This window comes from Stegastes partitus, unplaced genomic scaffold (assembly GCF_000690725.1).
Source record: "Stegastes partitus isolate 25-593 unplaced genomic scaffold, Stegastes_partitus-1.0.2 Scaffold1902, whole genome shotgun sequence".
Lineage (NCBI taxonomy): Eukaryota > Metazoa > Chordata > Actinopteri > Pomacentridae > Stegastes > Stegastes partitus.
The window spans coordinates 1,819-21,009 of NW_007579633.1; the positions used below are offsets into that span (position 1 = coordinate 1,819).

Sequence of the window (19,191 nt, forward strand, 5' to 3'; positions counted from 1 at the left end):
TAGTTGTTGGTTTAGAAGAAAGAAAAAAGTTATGTCAACAACCCCAGCTTTCATAGGGACTGCTGTTATATTCTTGTTTGCAAAAATTGTATTTTGATCCAAACATCAGTTTTGTAGCTGGAAGAAATGCTGACGCAATACATAAATAAAGCAGTAATATTCCAAGTGTTTGCACGGGAGCTCCTTTGTGAAGTGTTATCATCATGTCGTCTTTTTTGGGGGGGAGAGACAGACAGAAGGTTTTTGTGGGTATAGAGGAAGTATTTTCTCCAACAGGATGCAGCAGCTCCTTGAATCTGTCCACATTAAAACCACTGAACATGTTATTGGATCGGAACAGGTCACATACAGTGAATGTACTCTATTGATGTTTTTAAATACTTGGTGTTGAGCCGGCTGAGCAAGAATATTATTTGGGTAATGCCATTTTAATAAGGCACTTAACAATAAAACCAGTGGTGAAGCTGTCAATATATCAGTGTGAAAATGCTGCATCGCCTATATAACAAATCCTACTCATGTAGAAGTACTTAGCAGCAAAATGTAGTTCAAGTATGAAAGTATAAGTACTGTTTGGGTATAGTTTTTATATATGTCACGAGGAGATGGTTAATTGTGGAGAAAAAAACACAAATCAGTTTTTTTTTTTTGCTTTATGGACTTTTTCTCTGGCATTTCTTGAAATTAAACCAAGTTCAAAGATCACTGTTTGGTGGATCTGGTCATCACTCTGGACATCTAAAACCTGACCACAGGCGTGCACAGATGTTTGCAAAAGCCAAAAAAAAAGTTGGTTTCACAGTGTGTTGTATTCTAAAAGCCTGCGATATCATCCGTGACATCAAATCCTCACGTTAAAGTGGTTAAAGCTGTCACAGAAATGGAGTCAAAAGAACAATATTTCCTTCTGGAGCATGAAATAAAAGTAAAATACCTCAAAATCGGCATTGCGTAAATGTCACACAGGCCTAATTAATGCTTTCTAAAGAAATCCTCCAACAGGTTTGTGTGGCTGCCTGGATGCTGGACTGGTTGCTATGTTACACCTGAAGAGCTGCTGGTCATTAACTGGTCACCTGCCAGAGCCTCCTGCTCCTCCTCCTCCTCCTGCTCCTCCTCTGCCTCGGGACTGTCCACCCTCTCTGAAGGTTACTCCTCTCTTCATGCTGATTAGGTTTGGATGAATGGCGCCCTTTGTTCGGTCCCGTTTCCCACGACCCGGCATTCGCCTGGCAGTCGCGTGGCTCTGAAACAGGGGCCTCTTGCTTTAAGGGACCCGAAGGTGGGGGGACATCTGGTCAATCTGACATCTGCTCGCTAACAGTTAGCAGCAGATGTCTCACATTTGAAAACACAGAATGTGATCAAAGTAAACACGCTCCCGAGGTTTTGGGGGCTTTTTTTTTTTTTTGGGTGCCAAAGCGTTTATGTATTCCTCACAAAGAAGAGCTGCCTTAACGCAAATCTAGCAGTTTATTGGCCCACAGGGTTCAGAAATATACACACATATAGCTCAATACTGTAATAGTTTGATCTGTACGTGGGCAGATATGTTCTCAGGTGATTTGTCCGGCCTTTGTGTCCGCCTGCGCGCTTTGAGGAAGTAGGTTTGGCCTTTTTGCAGGTAGTGTAATGTTGCTCCTGAATAGAATGGGCGAGGGGCTCCCCGGAGTACTGCACGGTAATTGCACACTCTTGTTCGTCCCTGGGAGAAGAGGAAACTGCAGTTTTTTTGTTGTTGGGTGGAGGGTTGCAGGGAGGGTGGTGCATGGTTTCAGGCTGGACATCTGTCGCTTCAGAGCACTGTGTGTGTGTGTGTGTGTGTGTGTTTTTCTTTCTAGGCCGGGTCTCTGGGTTATTGAATGGAGCCAGTGACCTGTCAGTCTTGACTGATGGGACCCCGTGTGTGGGAAAATCCCGCAGCCAAAGAGTTGGCGCATTCACATGCTAATTGCGCCCTATAAATAAGAGGATGGTGGCGCGCCGAGGACCCTAGAGACGCGCTGAGATTCAGAGCAGAAGAGACGCAGCAGAGGAGGAACAAACATGACTGCTTCATCTATGGCGCACAACGTGGACAAACATCCCAGTGCCAAGGAGGAGAGAAAGGTATTTTACACTTGGAAATACTATACACTGCTTTTAAAGTGTGTGTAAAACACACGTTGTTGTGTGCGCTGCAGCGTGGTGCCTCCACTCCACGCCTTTTTTAAAACCTTCATCCGTGCGTTTTTTTTTGTACTTTCACAGCTGAGAAAGCCGCTCATTGAGAGGAAAAGACGGGAGAGGATAAATAATTGTCTGGATCAGCTGAAAGAAACTGTGATCGGAGCGTTCAGGCTGGATGTGAGTATTCCCACAAGTGTCTCATCTGGTCGAAACAATGCAGGCTGAGGGAAGGAAACTCTAAAGTCTCTCTGGTCTCTCAACAGCAATCCAAACTGGAGAAAGCTGATATTCTAGAGATGACAGTGAAACATCTGCAGAACATTCAGAATAATAAGCTCAACGGTAAGAAACACCTGTCTCAGTGAGTGTGTGGTCTTGTCTGTGTGAGTTTTGAGGCAAGATGATTAAACAGAACAGGGTGTTATCTGGATGTTTTATGGGGGTTCCTGTGGGGGGATTTCGCACAATAACCTGATATATACATGAGGTTCTAACGTGAAGTGGGTTAAAATCCACTGACCTAGTTGCTATGAGGCAGCAGAGGGCAGCACAGCACATAAAATGTTATATATGTCACATTGGAAAAGAAAGTGCATCTGAAAATAAAAAACAAGCAGTGGTTTCAATAGTGTTGCGTCTGGATGTGGCATGAATGTAGATGGAAATGTTTATTTTAGTAAACTGAGGCCTTCTGAGCCACACTCAGACAGAAAAATAGCTTCAAATCAAATTGGTGTTGGCTGCAGACTGTGTTTCTGCCACCAGGTGTCACTGTGACACACATAGCCTCACTCCTCCTGTCCTTTCTCTAATTCAGACCCCACATTAGGCCTGGAGGCCCAGCAGAGATACAGCACAGGCTACATCCAGTGCATGCACGAGGTCCACAACATGCTGCTCACCTGCGACTGGATGGACAAAACTCTGGGCTCCCGTCTGCTCAACCACCTCCTCAAGTCCCTGCCCAGGTCCACCGACGAGCGGCCCCTCACCCAGCCCGTCCCCCCTCCGCAGGGCGTCCCCGGCACGCCCCTCAGAGGAGACCCCCTGGGCGGGAGGCAGCTCCACAGAGAGGCGCCCGGCTGCCACGCGGCTGGACGTCAGGAGAGGTCGGCGCTCCACAGCTCCCACCTGGGGATGCTGGAGATGTGGAGGCCCTGGTGAACCGCTGGATTAATCGTCTTGGTTCTCCGTTTTGTTAGACCATCCTGTTATGTATCTTATAGATATGCTGCTCAGAAGACAAACACGTGGGGCGGTTTTGTTCCAATGATTATTATTGTAGGTGTGCTATGATTCTATACAGACCTTTTCTCAGTACTTCCCTTCAGAAGTCGACTTCTTGTAGCCTGCATTATAGAAGGCTCTTATTAATCTTTCATGTATTTATTGTATTAACAGCTTTATTTATTTGTTATTATAAAGCATGACTTTGCTTCTTAGACCACTTGCTTGGCATCGCATAGATTTCTATGTCTTCCTACTTTGCTGTATAATTAACCTAAACATTAATAATAATAAACCTGTTACACATTCACACACAGTTTTCTTTATGAGAGGTCAGAGGTCGTGTTCGTGCACAGTTGCACTTGTCAGTTGTGTTTTGACATTTCTGCTGCAGCGGCCTCGTGGTGCCGGACAGGACATCAGCCTTCTGGCACACAGCAGCTCACACTGGTCACGTTTCAGTTTATTCAGCATCACAGTCTTACAATTTTATCCGTGCGTGTTTCAACTTGGCATTACTGTCACATATGGTCAGTCAGAATTTTAAGCATTTTAGGGTAAAGCAGCAATACATCTTAACAGGAAAGCATAAAAGATGTCAGACTACTGATTAACATTTTATGGTCAATAAGAAGATTTTCATTGATTAAATCTTAAAACAAATTTAATTCTACAGCTACAGTTTCATTTGGCAGACACTTTTACCCAAAGCGACGTACATCTGATAGTAAATACAACCATTAATCAATAAAAAGCATCACATTAGCTTCTCTAATGTCATGTAAGGACAACAGGTCTCATACAGAGACGACAGCAGCGAACTCTGCAGCTCAGTGCGTCCTGCTCAGCCTCTTCTAGTTCGTTTTTTTAAAGGCTGCCACTGCAACTTCAGTCCCACCGAGTTTCAAGCAGTAGGCATCAGTCCTCAGAGAATAAACTCAGAGACTATTTCTAAGGAAGTGAAACACCCAGCGAGACCCAGATGGTTTAGCTCCGTGAATCAAACAAACGTAGAGAGAATGTGTGCCTTTATCACAGCAGACATTCTGACTCGTCTTAGAGGACACAATAGGATGAACAGCAGCTTTATGAGCGTGAAGGGTCAGGCTGACCTTGCTCAACACTGAGTTTGACCTTCTGATCAGAAGCCTTGACCCTGGAGCCGCCACCATCCTCAAGAAGAAAGACCACTACAGGGCTCGTCCGGGATTTGAACCCGGGACCTCTCGCACCCTAAGCGAGAATCATACCCCTAGACCAACGAGCCACAACAAACAGGTGTAAATAACAACAAGAAACGCCGGCATGTCTCAGTGTTCCTCAGTGATGTGACACTTAGCCGGCAAACAGCACCAGGATCCAGTTAACCTGAACCTTATCAGTAACACCTGGGCTTCAATGAGAAGAAGAGCTTCTGGTACAGTGACAACAGAAATTAAAAGTGGAACTAACAGAAGGTGTTTCGGTGACGTCTTGTGCCACCACATGCTACCAGAACAGCTTCAATGCTCCTGGATGTTCCAAGTCTCTGCAACTCTACTGGACGGATGAACGCAAGATATTTCCTCATTTGGCATTTTGATGATGTTGGTGGAGAGCGCTGACACGTTGGTCCAAAATATCCCTGAGGGGTTCAACCGGGCTGAGATCTGATGCCTGTTAAGGTCACAGCATCTGGTTCATATTATTTCATCAAAGCATCCAGTAATGAAATAACGTGAGGACACCACTCCCATCAGCATAGAAACACCTCGTCGTAAGTGGAGGGAACCATGCCAGTAAAATGCCCCCCCACACCATAACAGAGCTGCTGGATCCCCTCGCTAGGATCAACACTTCAGGGTTTTCCTTTAAACCGTCACCTGTCCGTATCTGACATGAAATACCTGCTACTGTTTAAGTCTCTTTAAGCCACAACATCTTGTTAAATGATCACGTGTCTCTGCACACCTGGTCTTGTGCCACTTTAAGGTCGCTGCCCCCGAATCATACAGTAACACTGAATCACCGTCTATAGTTGTGCAAAGCAGCTCCAGAGTTATGTTTTTAAATATAACTCAAGGCTTTTTTCCCAGAACACATTTCTGACATGTCACGGCAGGAACAAGCACAGGTGTCTGTAATAGAACAAACAATGTTAGAGCATTTAAATAGGTTTAAATAGAACAAGGTCATCTTTCATGGTATTTGTAACACGTGCATTTGGACCTTCCTTGTTCAAAAGCAGTTTCAGTGATAACGGCAGACAGTGAGGTGTGTGGATCATCCTGAGCAACTGTTCCTGGAGAGACATGCTGCCTTCAAGGTTTACAAATTCCATCAGCCCTGACAGATTGGTGTCTCAAAACCTGAGCACACGAACCATATGAATATGTTTCTTCATGTCTGTATGATTTTGAGGAACTGACCTATTATTCTAAGTGCCTGCCGATACATACTTGTAGGCGTTATGAATGATAAATACATGGACTGTAATGATAAATCATAGTTATGTGTGTTTTGTGATTGAGAGACAATATGAAAGGTCAGTTACATAAATAATGAGTAAGGGTGTCTGTGGCTGGATCGTACGTTTTTTCATGGCTCTAATAATGATTTATTAGTTTAATTTTGTGTCTGATATAATGTCAAAATCACAAATAAGTTGGCTGATCAGCTCATGAAACAAGTGAAGTTTTAAATAAGTGTTTGGAGGCACTTTGGAGCATCAAACTCATCTCCATGTGGAAGCACAAAACACCAGGATGGCTTATGACTATGGTCGGAGTGCATATGGCTCATTCTCTTGCTATTATTGGTGTTATGATTGGCCTTTGCATGGAGCCAGAGGGAAGAGAGGGACTGAGACAGAGAGGGGGACGCCTGGTCCCTCAGCGGAGCTCTCCAACAAAAGCGAGCCGAGACAGCTGCTCTCTCCACAGGCCGCACCATTAAAGCTCTGGAACAGGGATCTGTGGGTGGCGAGGTGCCAAAAGAACCTCCACTTCAAAGGTCTGAAGCGCTTCCTTCATTTGGGGCACTAGACTTTAGTGGTGCTTTTTTGCGGAAATGCTGCAAAATTGTGGAAATACTGTGCGCAAAGGAGCACCTGAGAAGACACGACTGCGTTCACCTGGAAGGTTGCACAGATGCATGCGTGGGTCTTTGTGAGCAGACAGAACTGCTCTATTGTGGGAGTCATTTGCATGATAATGAAGTGTACAAAACAAGTATAATAACGAGGGCGCAGGGTTGAGGGCTCTTATTAGACAGAAACAAATAGACGTTGTGCGCAAAGGACTAAAGCAGCGCATCCAGACGCAGAAGATGACTTTCTAGTATCACAAGTACAAGCAGCAACAAAGTACCAACAGTGCCAACACTGTTTGAATTAAGACAGCCTCATATTCTGCATGTTTACGCGCACACATCACACGCACCATGTTGCAACCAGATATTGTAAACTCTCTGTCTGCAGAGCAGGCAACGTGAGAATGCAGTTGCACACAAATCAGAAGTCACCAAACAACGGAGAGAACAAACGAGGCGCAGGCCAACACCTGTCGCTTTCTTTGGAGAAGGGCCCTTAATTCCCCCGGCTGATTCAGTTTAGGCCGAGGGGCCGCCAGCAGCAGCAGCTGCCAACTGAAGGCATCGCGTTACATCCGCCAAACAGCCGGCTAAATCTGCTGAGGCTCGGACACTGAAGCCGTCAGAAAGAAGAGCAGGTCGGGCAGAAAACAGACAGCGCAGATTCTCGTGCTGGAGATGCTGTGAACGCGCAAAAGAAACGGTGCGTTCAAAACTTGGAGTGACAGACATTACGCACTCATTTGGACAATGACGTCACTAATTTTACAACTAATTCTTGACTAAAATACACACTTAAGTTTAAATCCAACATGTGACCATTCGTGACTTTAATCATCAAATGTTCGCACAATAATACTTAGAAGCACGTTTATAAAACCCAAATAATCGCGCCTGTGTCTGCGCGCTAATGAACGTTGTTCCGCTCAATGAGACGCTTCACTGACAGCAGAGAAAAACAGCGCGGTCGGGCCCCTGACACAACAAACTGTGTGATTAAAGCCCGTCCAGCTCCTCGGGGCGCAGACCGGGGTTGACCGCAGACAAAGGGAGTGAGCGCTCATTGGCTCTGGCCGTGTGCGCTCTGTTGTCCCCCAGCGAGAGCAGCACAGCCCCTATTCACATGTTAATAAGCCCCTATAAATACTAACAACAGCCCCTCAGCGCCAGCAGCACGTCTCACTAGGATTGCACAATAAACACAGGGCGCCTCGCCTCGCCTGCGAGTTCATCCTTTTTTTTCTGCCTGTAACCGGTTCCGTTTGCCAGCTGCCCCTCGCGGACGACTCAGGAGGTAAAAACAGTGGGTGAAGCCACCGAAGCGACGATCCAACCAACATGGCCCCCTCGACTCGGCCAAACAGCACCGGACTTGGCATGGAAGAAGACGAGTCCCACTACGGGATCCAGAGAGCGGACAGAAAGGTACCGACGGTGGCACCGACGGTGGCACTTTGTGGACACTTGGCAGTGACGCACTTGTCGCGGCGCTTTAACGATGCGTCTGCAGACTTTTAGGGCAGAAGTGTTTCACTCGTGAGGACACCCTAATGATTTTTAAGTTGATCACATTATTCTTTTGCACATTTAATGAGAGAGTGAGGAAGAAGCGATGGTTTTACGCATTCACTGACCGCAGACACTGATACGGACAGACGGACGCTTCTGTCGTTGGGTGGTTCTTCTTCTGTCCATGAAGTGTGCTTTGCTTTCTGTGTTCCTGCAGATTAGGAAACCTCTGGTGGAGAAGAAGAGGCGAGCTCGCATCAATGAGAGTTTGCAGGAGCTGCGGACTTTACTGGCAGACACAGACGTGAGTACGGAGCGCACAGGCTGCACCTCAGTCCAGCGGCTCCTGGGAGGGGATGCAGAGGTAGATTCTGGTTCTGATGGAGCTCGTCTGGTTGTTTCCACAGTTTCATTCCAAGATGGAAAATGCAGAGGTGCTGGAGGTGACGGTGAAGAAGGTGGAGGACATACTGAAGAACCGAACCCAAGGTTTGTTCAGGCTGAGTTTAATCCACATTGAGGTCAACAGAAAAGGGACTCCAGCTCGTTTTTGTGCATGAATCAAATGTAACATAAAAAGTTCTTTGCCAAGTATTGACAGTTTTTATTGTCATTGTGAGAATGACAAGACAGGCGTTGCTGCTCCTGAGCCGAATAGTTCATGAAGAATGTGTAGTTTATCTGTAAGGAAGCCTTTGATAAACCGTAACACTGGACCTGACACTGACATGATCAGAAAGCATCACCTTTCTCTACATCGATTACCTGCTGAGCCAAGCTGACTCATCCAAGTTTCAATTAAAGAGTATACCACACAAAAAAATAAGCCAAGGAATGCACAAATAAGACATTTTGGATGCTGATGGGTAAGCAAGAGCTAATTCTGTGGCTGTTAAATCACAAATTTAATCTGATTAATCGATGTGTTCTCACTTGGATGTGTTATGTTTCTAGCAAAAGCACTTATTCTGCAGAATCAGAGGTTTGTATTGATCTGTATGTCACCGCTATTGGCTCGTTAGTATTGATGCATTCACATGGAAGTGTCAGTTTTATGTTGTCAGCTGGAGCAGGTTTTACTGATTTATATATTGTGTAATCTGTGACAATCCATCATCATTTATAAGATGTTGATAAGTTAAGTGGAAAGCATCAACTTCAGCTGGTAAATAAACTTGGTCCCAGTTTTGTGTTGCTGTTGTGTTACAGTCGTAGAAGCACGCTCTTGTTTTTAGTCGTGTCCTTTGTCCCTCCTCCCTCAGAAACAGACACGCTCAGCAGAGAAGCCAGTGAGAGGTTTGCGGCCGGCTACATCCAGTGCATGCACGAGGTCCACATGTTCGTGTCCAGCTGTCCTGGGATCGATGCGACGGTGGCAGCCGAGCTCCTCAACCACCTGCTGGAGTGTATGCCCCTGAACGAGGACCACCTCCAGGACGTGCTCATGGATCTAATCACGGACACTTCGGGGAGCAGCCCCAGTACTTGGCACGGAGGCGGCGACTCGCTCTGCACGACTCTGGCTTCCCCTGGAGGGAGGAGCGTGTCCAGCGGCTTGACCTCTGCCCTCTCCCCGGCCCCCTCCACCACGTCCAGCGAGGATCTGTGCTCCGACCTGGACGAGACCGACAGCGAGCACAACCAGAGCTCTTCGGATGGTGTGGAGAGCAGAGAGGCTGTGAGCATGCCCACCGTGGCCTTCCCTCGGTCCATGTGGAGACCCTGGTAGGAGTCTGGGGGTTTGGTGGGACACAGCTGGGATGTGCTGAAGCAGGGAGTGTGGGCTTTCTACTGAAAGAGAAAACTCCACCCTCCAACACAAGAACACCGTTTGTGGCTGCAGCATTTCTGGTCTCGTTTACCCCCTTTAAGAAACCACATGCATGGATTTTCCTCAGAACCCCTGGACCCCGCACTGATGTCCAACATTCAGACCTGTTCTATAAGAGACAGAGGGACCAACTCAGCCACTGGCAGCCGCCTCGCTTACCCAAACTGCAGTGGAGTTACAGATGACTTTATATGAGAAGAGACCATGACTGTGGATTTTTTTCATTACCCACAACCGACTCCGGCCTTTACTGGGCATTCTGGGAAACGTAGGAAATAATTAAATGAAGTTTTCGGAACATCTGATAAGAAAACACCACCAAGGTGCTTTGAATATCATTAAAAGCTTATTATTGTGGAGTTTTCCTTCGTCTCATCCGTTGGGTCCTGACCTGCCTCTCATGAGCCCCTCCAGCTCGGACCCACCCGAAAGTACCACCTGGTTCCTTCTCAGCAGTGACACCGGCTGTAAGTCCTCTCTTGTGACTTTTCTTTCCACCTGGAGTAAGAAAAAAAAAAAAACGTTCCTTCTCAGCACACTTATAACCCAACAAAGGACAGAAGAGGAACAGTCACACTTGTTTTGTCTATAACTGTGTATATGGGATTTGTATAAGGAGAAAAAGCTCTTTTTAGAAACTAAGAAGTTTGGCAATGCATCTGATTAATATAAATATTTCTACTGTATTTCATAAATTCCTGTAGTATATTGGACAAGTAGCCTCCTTAAGAATGACCACTTTATGTTGTAATGATGTTTAGAAATGTTTTGCAAGTAAAATGTCGGAATTTCATAAATAAAATAAAGTAACTGGAATGCTTTTGTCTGGTGTGGCTGCATGTCCCAGGAGTGAATCACCAGGTGGAGAAACAGGTAAAAATGTTTGTTTTGAGAAAACACTGAGACTTTTTTCATTTATGAGAACAGCGCAGTGGTACGAAGCAGAATGTGAGTTGTGCATATTTGACCACAGTTCCTCTTGTTGATGTGCCAAACTCTCTTTTCCAACTCGTAGAACATTAAAATGTGCAGCATAATTCATTCCAAATTCCCATTATGTCCCCAACATACACTTTCTATTCTCTATTAATATCCTTCCTTCGTGGATCCGACCTGCAGTTCCTTGGCACCACGAGGACGCGCGGTGCGGGTGCACACATGAAAGAGTCGCACCTCTCCGGGAGTGTCTCCCCTCTCACCTCCGCTACAATGACCGCGCTAGCAAATGCCTGTTAGATCCTGTCTGGACCAGCCATCCAGCCTGGGACGGGGCTCTAAGAGCAGCACGGCCCCTCATTCCTGGTCTATATAGCAAAGAATAACCGGTTTCCACGCGTAAAAAGACGCTTGTGTCTCGTATTTCGCGACATACTTGTGACCGATAGGCTCCGTCCAGTATTTGGTGAAAATCACACGTTGATCATGTTGCTCGTTGTCAGATGATCCTGGACTCTTGGAGGAATAGGCTAATTAGTAAGCCCAGGTGGAGGAGGAGAAGGAGGAGGAGGAGGACCTGGGTGTGAACGTCGGAGGAAACACATTGAAATGGGAGCGGACGAGACACGCTGATCAAAGCTGCTGGACACCGTTTGACAGAGGAGCGTCAAAGTCCGCGGAGTTGAAAAGACAGTAAAAGGAATACAAGTAGGCTTAGATTCTTCAAAGGGACCAGCACACACACACACACACACACACACAGTGGCTGCTGCTCTGCTGGCATTCGTGATTTCTGACTGACACTTGATCAGAAGTGATCAGAGGATGATGGAGGCTGGAGCTGGTTTTAGTAGCTGCACTGTAAAAAAAGAAAAAAAAGAAAGAAAAAGAAAACAGTATTTGAGCTGTAGTTAAAGTACTGTGTCCAGTAAATCCCACCTGTCTCTCTTTGGTGATTTATAGATTCTATCAACCGATATTCTGACGTGTGTGTGCAAAAAAAAAAAAAAATCAGCTTCTCAAGCATCTGAAGTCCACAAAAACTTTAACCACCATTGTCTTCCAGTGGGATTACAAAGAAAAGGAAACACCAACTCTAAGCCTGATGACAAAATCCTGTTTTACTTTTTATTTTTGGGACAATTTGGAAACTTTCCTTAAAGTTGCAGCGATGCAGAGCTGTTTATTTTAGATGAATCAAATGATTTAAGGCCATCTAAGATGAATTAGTTGGTTAACTTTAGATTAATTCACTTATATGTTACCAGCTGAAGTAATTAATTGAAGTTGAACTCATCAGACTTTATGTACAGTTATTGATGACTGTCACAGGCCTACATGCACATGCTCAGTATGTAGAACACGTGCATTAATCGCCCTCAGTTAAAAACATGAACAATGCGGAGGACTTTGATTTTGTTGTGTTGGCTCAGCAGGGATACGTTCACTGAGGATCTACAGTAAATATGGTCACACTGAGTCGTCACTTGATTTTGTTTCCTTTGTATAAATAACGACTTTACACCATGAACTGATGCAGAAAAAAGAACATTTTGGTGCATAAAAATTCAGCACAATGCAAGAAAGAAAGTGTTTGATATTGAAAAGTTTGTGCAACTCTTAATCTGTCCTCCTGAGTGTGCAGGTGAGACCTTCATCCGGCTCTCTGCTGTACTTCTCTGCACCATGAATATTCTGAGCAGCAGCAGGTGAACGGTTACGCTCCCGGCCATAAATAAATTTGTGATCAAAGTCAGGTTGTGTGTCTGTGCCAGCTCGCCTTGCCACAGGGTTAATTAATTAAATTTATTTAAACAAGAAATCATGAGCATCTACAGTTTTATTTAGATTGATTTATTCAGAATATCAGTCAATTTAAAAAACATCTAATTACTTTTTAACAGCAAAATACCCCCCAAAAATATACATGAAGAATTGGATGCTCATAAACAAGAAAAGTATTGCTAAAACATTTGTTATTTATGTTCTCTTTGTGGATTTGCAGAAATGTGGATATTATGAGTCCAGTGTTGAACTTTCAGCATCCATGAGAACGAGAGGGTCTGCTGTGATCTGCACAACGGAAATGTCGTCATCTAGAATAAAATAGAGTTTTATTGCCATCTGCAGAGGACAGGTACATTGGAATTCTTTGTGCCTTTTTTTTTTGGATTCACCTCTATATACAGGAATAAAGAAAACAAAATAGTAAAACATAAAGAAAAGATAAGAGCAGTAGCAATAAAAAAAACAAAAAAAAACAAAACAAAAACCAAATAAACATTGTTAAAATATAACAAGTACACATTACAAAAAGCACTTAGATTAAAAAAGTGTTGAAAACTGAAGCCCTGAGGAGGTGACTGCACGTATTTTGTGGTACATCTGTTCAAATCCATGCAGGCGATCTACTGCTCATCTAACGAGTCCTGCAAATGGACTGGAAGCACAACAGAGACCAGTATCGTCTTCTCCTTGGGTAATTAATGGCTGTTGTTTGATGTTTTTCTTTCAGCATTAATTAAAGACGTTCTCCTTCCTTTGCAGATCTTTAATCACAGGCATGTACGTCAGAGTTTCTCCTTTTCCCTCTGACAGCAGGGTCAGGTCCAGCTACGGGACTAGAACAGACCTGGTCTCTCTGGTCCCTCTCACACTCCTTCCCGTTACTGTGATGCCATCTGAACGTGTCGGCTTCATGCTCACTTTTCCTAAAAAGTTACGCCGGCATGTCAGTGACGTTTTGCTTTTTGCAGCTGCCACAAAGTGTTTGTAGAAGCTGGAGGACGCGTTCCTCCTTCATCCAGCCTGATGGCTTCCTTCTAACCAACTATCACGATGAAACAGGGCCTGAACTTTTCCTCATAGGAATATGAAACGCTGTGGACGGCTCGTCACTGTTGCAGAGGCTGAACATGAAAGAGAAACGTGTCCCTCGCTGTGTTTAAATCCCTGCCTGGCAACGCGTCCAGCTGCTCGCTGAACTCTGCTCGTCCCCGTTTCATTTGTCCTCCAGATTTCATTGGGTTGAAGTTTGTGCCTCTGCTTAAAAACAATCTCTGTTCTCTTTACTGCCTGAGGACGGCTGGTTGGAACCAGTCAGGGCTGGAGCTGACCACGGTCAGGGGGCTTCGGTGCTGCGGCTGGTGGCAAGACTTCCTACTTCTACCGGAGACAGACCAGAATAAATATCTGCTAACTTCTACCTGCAGCTTTTTCATCTCAGCTTAGAACTGCTTGTTTCTTTAGTCATCAACAGCGAGATGCTCATTACGCTCAGCGTCAGTTATGCTGCAGTCTGTTGACAAAGAGGATATTAAAATCTTTAGCAGCACTTCCTTAAGTTTTATTATGCAGTTTTATTTGCTGCACTGATGTATGCAGGATGTCAGACAGACAGACAGACAGACAGATGTATTATAGTTGTTGTATTATAGTTTTTTAATTAAATGCCTTTAGTGGTTGTCATGTGAGTCAGTCCTTGACCAATAATAATCGAGCTCCCACCACCTATCACAGACAAAATGAAGCTAAATTCTACGAGTGTTTAGATGTAACACATTTCTGTATAACATACAAAATCTTCTGTAAAGCTGTAGTGATGCCAGAATGTCCCTGTATTTATAGTTAAAGAGTTAAGTATTGTGTTGATTAATATGAGGTTTATTGTTCAGTTCTGTGATATATTTTATGAAAAATATTGTCTTTAATCTTTATGATCCAGAATTGAGGTCTGTTTAACATTTAAAAATAAAACAATAAGGCCTTAAGCAGCTTTTTTACAGAGGCAGCAATGCATGACAAACTGTAGTGTATTAAATAGACTTTTAAAACAATTAATAATATACTTTTACAGTGATTTATTACAGTGCACCTTTAATCCATTAACTGCTTTCTGACATGTTACCCAAAGCTTAGTGACTTTCAGATATTTTAATATAGTAAATTAATGCAGATAAAGAGATATTGTTCGTACCAGTAATCATCAGTGTCAGTCCCCCTAAGCTGGTTAGATTCATATATATATCGCTTGACATTTTGTGGGAAAGGTAACTGAACTATTTGCTGGAGGTTAAACTAGACGAGAAGGTTGATGCTGTTGATCAGTTACTAACCAGCAGGCTTCAAACCACCGACTGCATATAAAGAAATCAGTCACAAAATCCACCAACCAGCAGCTCTCAAGTCTAATGAGACCTCGTCAAAGCATCGGTATGGACAACAACACAAATTTAAAAGTCTGCAAATATAAATGAAGGCTTACAGTTGGAGCTGAATCTCTGATCTGTAGTCGCTGGTGATAGTTGGTTAGAAGGAATCCATCAGGCTGGACGAAGGAGGAACACGTCCTCCAGCTTCTACAAACACTTGGTGGCAGCTGCAAAGTAAAAGGAAAACGTTACTGACATGCCGGCGTAACGTTTTAGGAAAAGTGAAGCCATGAAGCCGACGTGCATGGCTCAGAAAGCCAACGTTACATCCGACATTTCTGTCTTTATGTCTCTCAAAACATTTCAAATTGTGCGTCAACTTTTCAAACGATAATTTCCACAAGCGTAAATTCAGCAAAAAGAATTTGACTTACGAGTTGTTCCTCAGCAGCTCGTGTTGTGGAGGTAATGAAGGGTTAATTAGATCTGATTCTCCTGTGCTTCCTGTTCACTTCATGAAAAGGCCTTTAAAACCTGCCTGAAACACATAAAGCTACAGTTAGCAGCTAGTTAGCTTAGCATAAAGCCATTACATTTAAGTCAAACTGTAAACATGCTACATTGGATTACAGCAGCTTTTGTAGATAAACAAGTGAAATATAACGAGTTGATAATGAGTTTCAGAGGAGCTGGTGGATGGAGCTAAGCTACCGCTGGCATAGCTGACTGCCAGAGTATTTCTCCAAACAGTTAAAAATGTTTTAATACTTCATTGAGCTGTTTTAAAGATGAATTTCTGTTTTTACACAAGACAGACAATCTATCTATCTGTCTATCTATCTATCTATCTATCTGTCTATCTGTCTGTCTATCTGTCTATCTATCTATCTATCTATCTATCTATCTATCAGTGGACTTCAGACAAGTATCAATAAATGTAAATACAGTAAATACTAAACAAGACTCATTAAACTGGTCATTTCAGTGTATGCCGCCTCATTCATTATGTGAGGTGAGTTTAAAAGGTTCAGATGTATAAAACCTTAATTTGGGGCAAATGTTTTGTTATTGTCAATAACCCTGCACAGATTTAAGAGATTATATAACTGCTGCAAGGAAATATCTACAAAAACATGAACTGAAGTTACATAGGACATTTATCTTTAATTTAAAAAATGTAAATACATGACTTTAATTAAATGAAATAGCATTCATTTCACTAGAATCAGAAGCTGTGGAGGCAGCAGTCAGTGCTGCTTCGCTAAGGTACGATTTGTAGCCCTAGTTCATCTTTTTTACCTTTTATTTTTTTTCATAATAAGATTCAGTTCAAGTACTCTGTGTGTTTATAACTAACTCAGTTATCAGAAGTGTAAAAATTCATTTATAATTTTCACACCAGGTAGCAATAATTAACAAAACTCCATCATTGCTCTTTTGTTTTTTTCTGTTTACATTGTTAGAAAAGTTGATTTAAATCAGCTTAAACCAAATATGTGGTTGTAAAACTTCATGTAGCATATAAAACAAGACGTGGACGAATGTTTCTTTCTAGATTCTGGTGACTTAAATCGTAATTATTATCTGAAGAAAAGAAAAAATACGTAAATGCCGTGACTGTTTATTAGTGTGAACATTTGCTATTCTGCAAACACTCTGTTTTATTGTAGTAATTCTACTTTTTGTGGATTTCAGTGAAGCCCTGTTTCAGACACACAACATACAGTTTGTTCCTCAAACACATCCGTCCCTGTGATTTTGGAGTTCTGTTCCTGAGGTGTGGACGTCTGAGAGGAAGCAGGTGAGTCCACTGTGGGGGGGGATTATTCAGCCAAATTAAATTACAGTCTGTCTCATCAAACACACGACTCAGCTGAAGGAAAAACTTCCCCTGAGCTTTAAAAAACACACTCCAAACACAATATTGTGAGAACCTGTGTTTTTGGAAGCACTCAGACTTAGTGACTGTGGGAACTCCTCCCTCCGTCCAACTCCTGCACATCACCGCAGTCTGCTAACTGAACTCGACAGATGACGGCCCGACCAAATTAACAGACTTCGTTTTAGCGGGTAAAGGGACAAAAAAAAGAAAAGAAAGAGAATCAGAGAAGAGGGAGGAGTTCTGCCACCAAACGCATCAGCTGTGGCTGCATATGAATTCTGAGGTTAAAGGTTAGCGCAGAGCAACAGTTGGCGTGAGAGAGATTCAACGGAACCAGTGAGCATATGGTGCTGAAGCCGATCCCGGGGGAGCTGCCATCCTCCGGGCTTCTAAACCGTCTGACTGTGAGAGAACAATCGCCTCCTATGACCGGGCGGCAGCAGCAGTGGTTCTATGTGCTGCAGGCCACACAGTCACTCTGCAGCTTGAAATCACTTCGAATGATGATGATCTGATGATAAATTGTTTTGTTTTTTTGCAGGAAACTCAAGCAGTTCACTACTATAATGCAACTCTGGAGGTGGTTTGTAAAATCTGAGGCAAAACATTCTGGTTGAACTCGAGGCCGAAGGTCTGATCTCAGCAACCGCTGCCTGAGTTTGACCCGACTTGTGCAGCAGCTCATTGACGAAGCACCACTTTAACGGGCCTAAAACATACCAGAGTTTTTTCCATTTCAAGCTGCTGTTTGAAAGACAGCAGTTTTATGGAGACGTGGTGGCCTTTGATGAGTCACTTCGCTTGTGATTTAATCCAACGTAGAAAGAGCAGATTGGACAGGAGAGCTGCTATAAGTCTGACATGTGCTTCTACACAGTGATGTAGTGCATAAACAGTATGATGCTCATGTACAAAGGAAGCAATATTACGTCCTTTATTTTCCCGCTTTTGTACATTAAAGTTTAACGTCAGAATTTAAGACAAAGTGCTGCTAAGAGTCCTTTAATCTGGTGAACTTTAAAAGGCTTTATAGGCAGCAGACAGAGCCTCCAACTTCATGTGATTAAACATCCATTACCAGGAACAAAATGAGTCGGATAATTTTAATTTTCAGCCGTTTGATCCACAAATTGGTGCCTGCAACGTGCAAACTTAGCGCTAACGAGAAAAAGGTTGCTGTACTTGCAAACCAAACTAAAATCATTTGATAAACTAAACCACCAGTTCACTACTTACACCCTCTAAGACAGGGGTGTCGAACTCCGGTCCTCGAGGGCCGCAATCCTGCAAGTTTTAGATGTTTCCTTCTTCCAACACACCTGATTCAAATGATCAGGATCGTTATCAGGCTTCTGCAGAGCTTGATGAATAGCTGATCATTTGAATCAGGTGTGTTGGAAGATGGAAACATCTAAAACTTGCAGGATTGCAGCCCTCGAGGACCGGAGTTCGAGACCCCTGCTCTAAGAGAAAATTGTCAATCGTGTAAATCATAAATCATCATTGCAGACACCAAGATAACCCTATGAAGGAACCTACTGGTGATCACCTTCCCTGTATCTTCCTGTTTCCACTTTGACTGACCAACACCTTCTATTCTTTCCAGGTTTCTCTGATGGAGGTTTGTCTGCATCAGCGTTCTACCGTTTCAGCCCTACTCCTGTCTTAATTTATTTACAATACAAAAACGTTCTGGTGCGACAACAGCTCCACATGATAAAGAACTGCTAGAACAAATAAGACATCAGAATGTGAGACTTTTTAGGGATGAGAGACGGCACCAAAGCATGCCCAGGCTACTGAACATAAGTGGAAACACAGCTGCAGCAGCGGGTAGGAGGCGCAGAAAGCAAAAAAAAAAAAAAAAAAAACGAAGGCCAAGTATGCCGCCTGACTCGAATCCAAGCTGAGTTCTAACGATGCTGCAGCGAAGAACAGCTGAAGAGAATTATGTGTAAAGAACATCTCTGCACAGATTTGTGGCCGTCTGGGATCATCCACGTCCAGGAGGATCAAATCTGTCATAAAAAATGCAGACAGACATTTAAAATATGTCTCAATTTAGGAAAAAAAAAACACATGAAAACTGCAAACTATTAGACTCTGCATGCTCCCAAGAACATTTATTAAAATACTACCTCAGTGTGAAGCTCTTCTCCAGACACCTGAAGAAGAGCGTTTGCCTTCACATCATCATCACAGGTTCATACTTCAATAAATGTTCGTGGGAGGACTTCATCTGTTCAGACACTGGACTCACTTTTGCTGCATTTTTCCAACATGATCCGTCTAAACTACCTGTTCTTCATCACACTTAGAATCAAATACTTACACATTAAAATAAAAATCGGAGCTATTATAAGATAACACAACAGCTACGATTTAAAAATGTTAAATTTTGAACCATTTTAGTGACA

General features: G+C 43.5%; 2 protein-coding genes, 1 long non-coding RNA gene and 1 other non-coding gene across 4 annotated transcripts; 2 read left to right on the forward strand and 2 right to left on the reverse strand.

Annotated features, from left to right (window-relative positions):
- The first annotated feature begins 2,046 nt into the window (after positions 1-2,046).
- her8.2 (hairy-related 8.2) lies at positions 2,047-3,489 on the forward strand. The gene is made up of 4 exons (XM_008302888.1): positions 2,047-2,109; positions 2,251-2,346; positions 2,433-2,511; positions 2,987-3,489. Exons 1-4 carry the CDS (start codon positions 2,047-2,049, stop codon positions 3,331-3,333), a joined length of 585 nt encoding a protein of 194 aa, XP_008301110.1. The 3' UTR covers positions 3,334-3,489.
- Positions 3,490-4,591: 1,102 nt separating this feature from the next.
- On the reverse strand, positions 4,592-4,663 carry trnap-agg (transfer RNA proline (anticodon AGG)). Its single transcript has one exon. It is a non-coding gene; the product is annotated as a tRNA-Pro (tRNA).
- A 3,016-nt stretch (positions 4,664-7,679) lies between these two features.
- On the forward strand, positions 7,680-10,625 carry LOC103373083 (transcription cofactor HES-6-like). Its single transcript, XM_008302889.1, has 4 exons — positions 7,680-7,890; positions 8,192-8,278; positions 8,382-8,463; positions 9,237-10,625. The coding sequence occupies exons 1-4, from the start codon at positions 7,804-7,806 to the stop codon at positions 9,701-9,703; spliced, it is 723 nt and encodes a 240-aa protein (XP_008301111.1). The 5' UTR covers positions 7,680-7,803; the 3' UTR covers positions 9,704-10,625.
- Positions 10,626-16,510: 5,885 nt separating this feature from the next.
- On the reverse strand, positions 16,511-18,881 carry LOC103373085 (uncharacterized). The gene is made up of 2 exons (XR_521040.1): positions 18,231-18,881; positions 16,511-18,013 (listed from the first exon to the last, which is right to left on the reverse strand). It is a non-coding gene; the product is annotated as an uncharacterized LOC103373085 (long non-coding RNA).
- Positions 18,882-19,191: the final 310 nt, after the last annotated feature.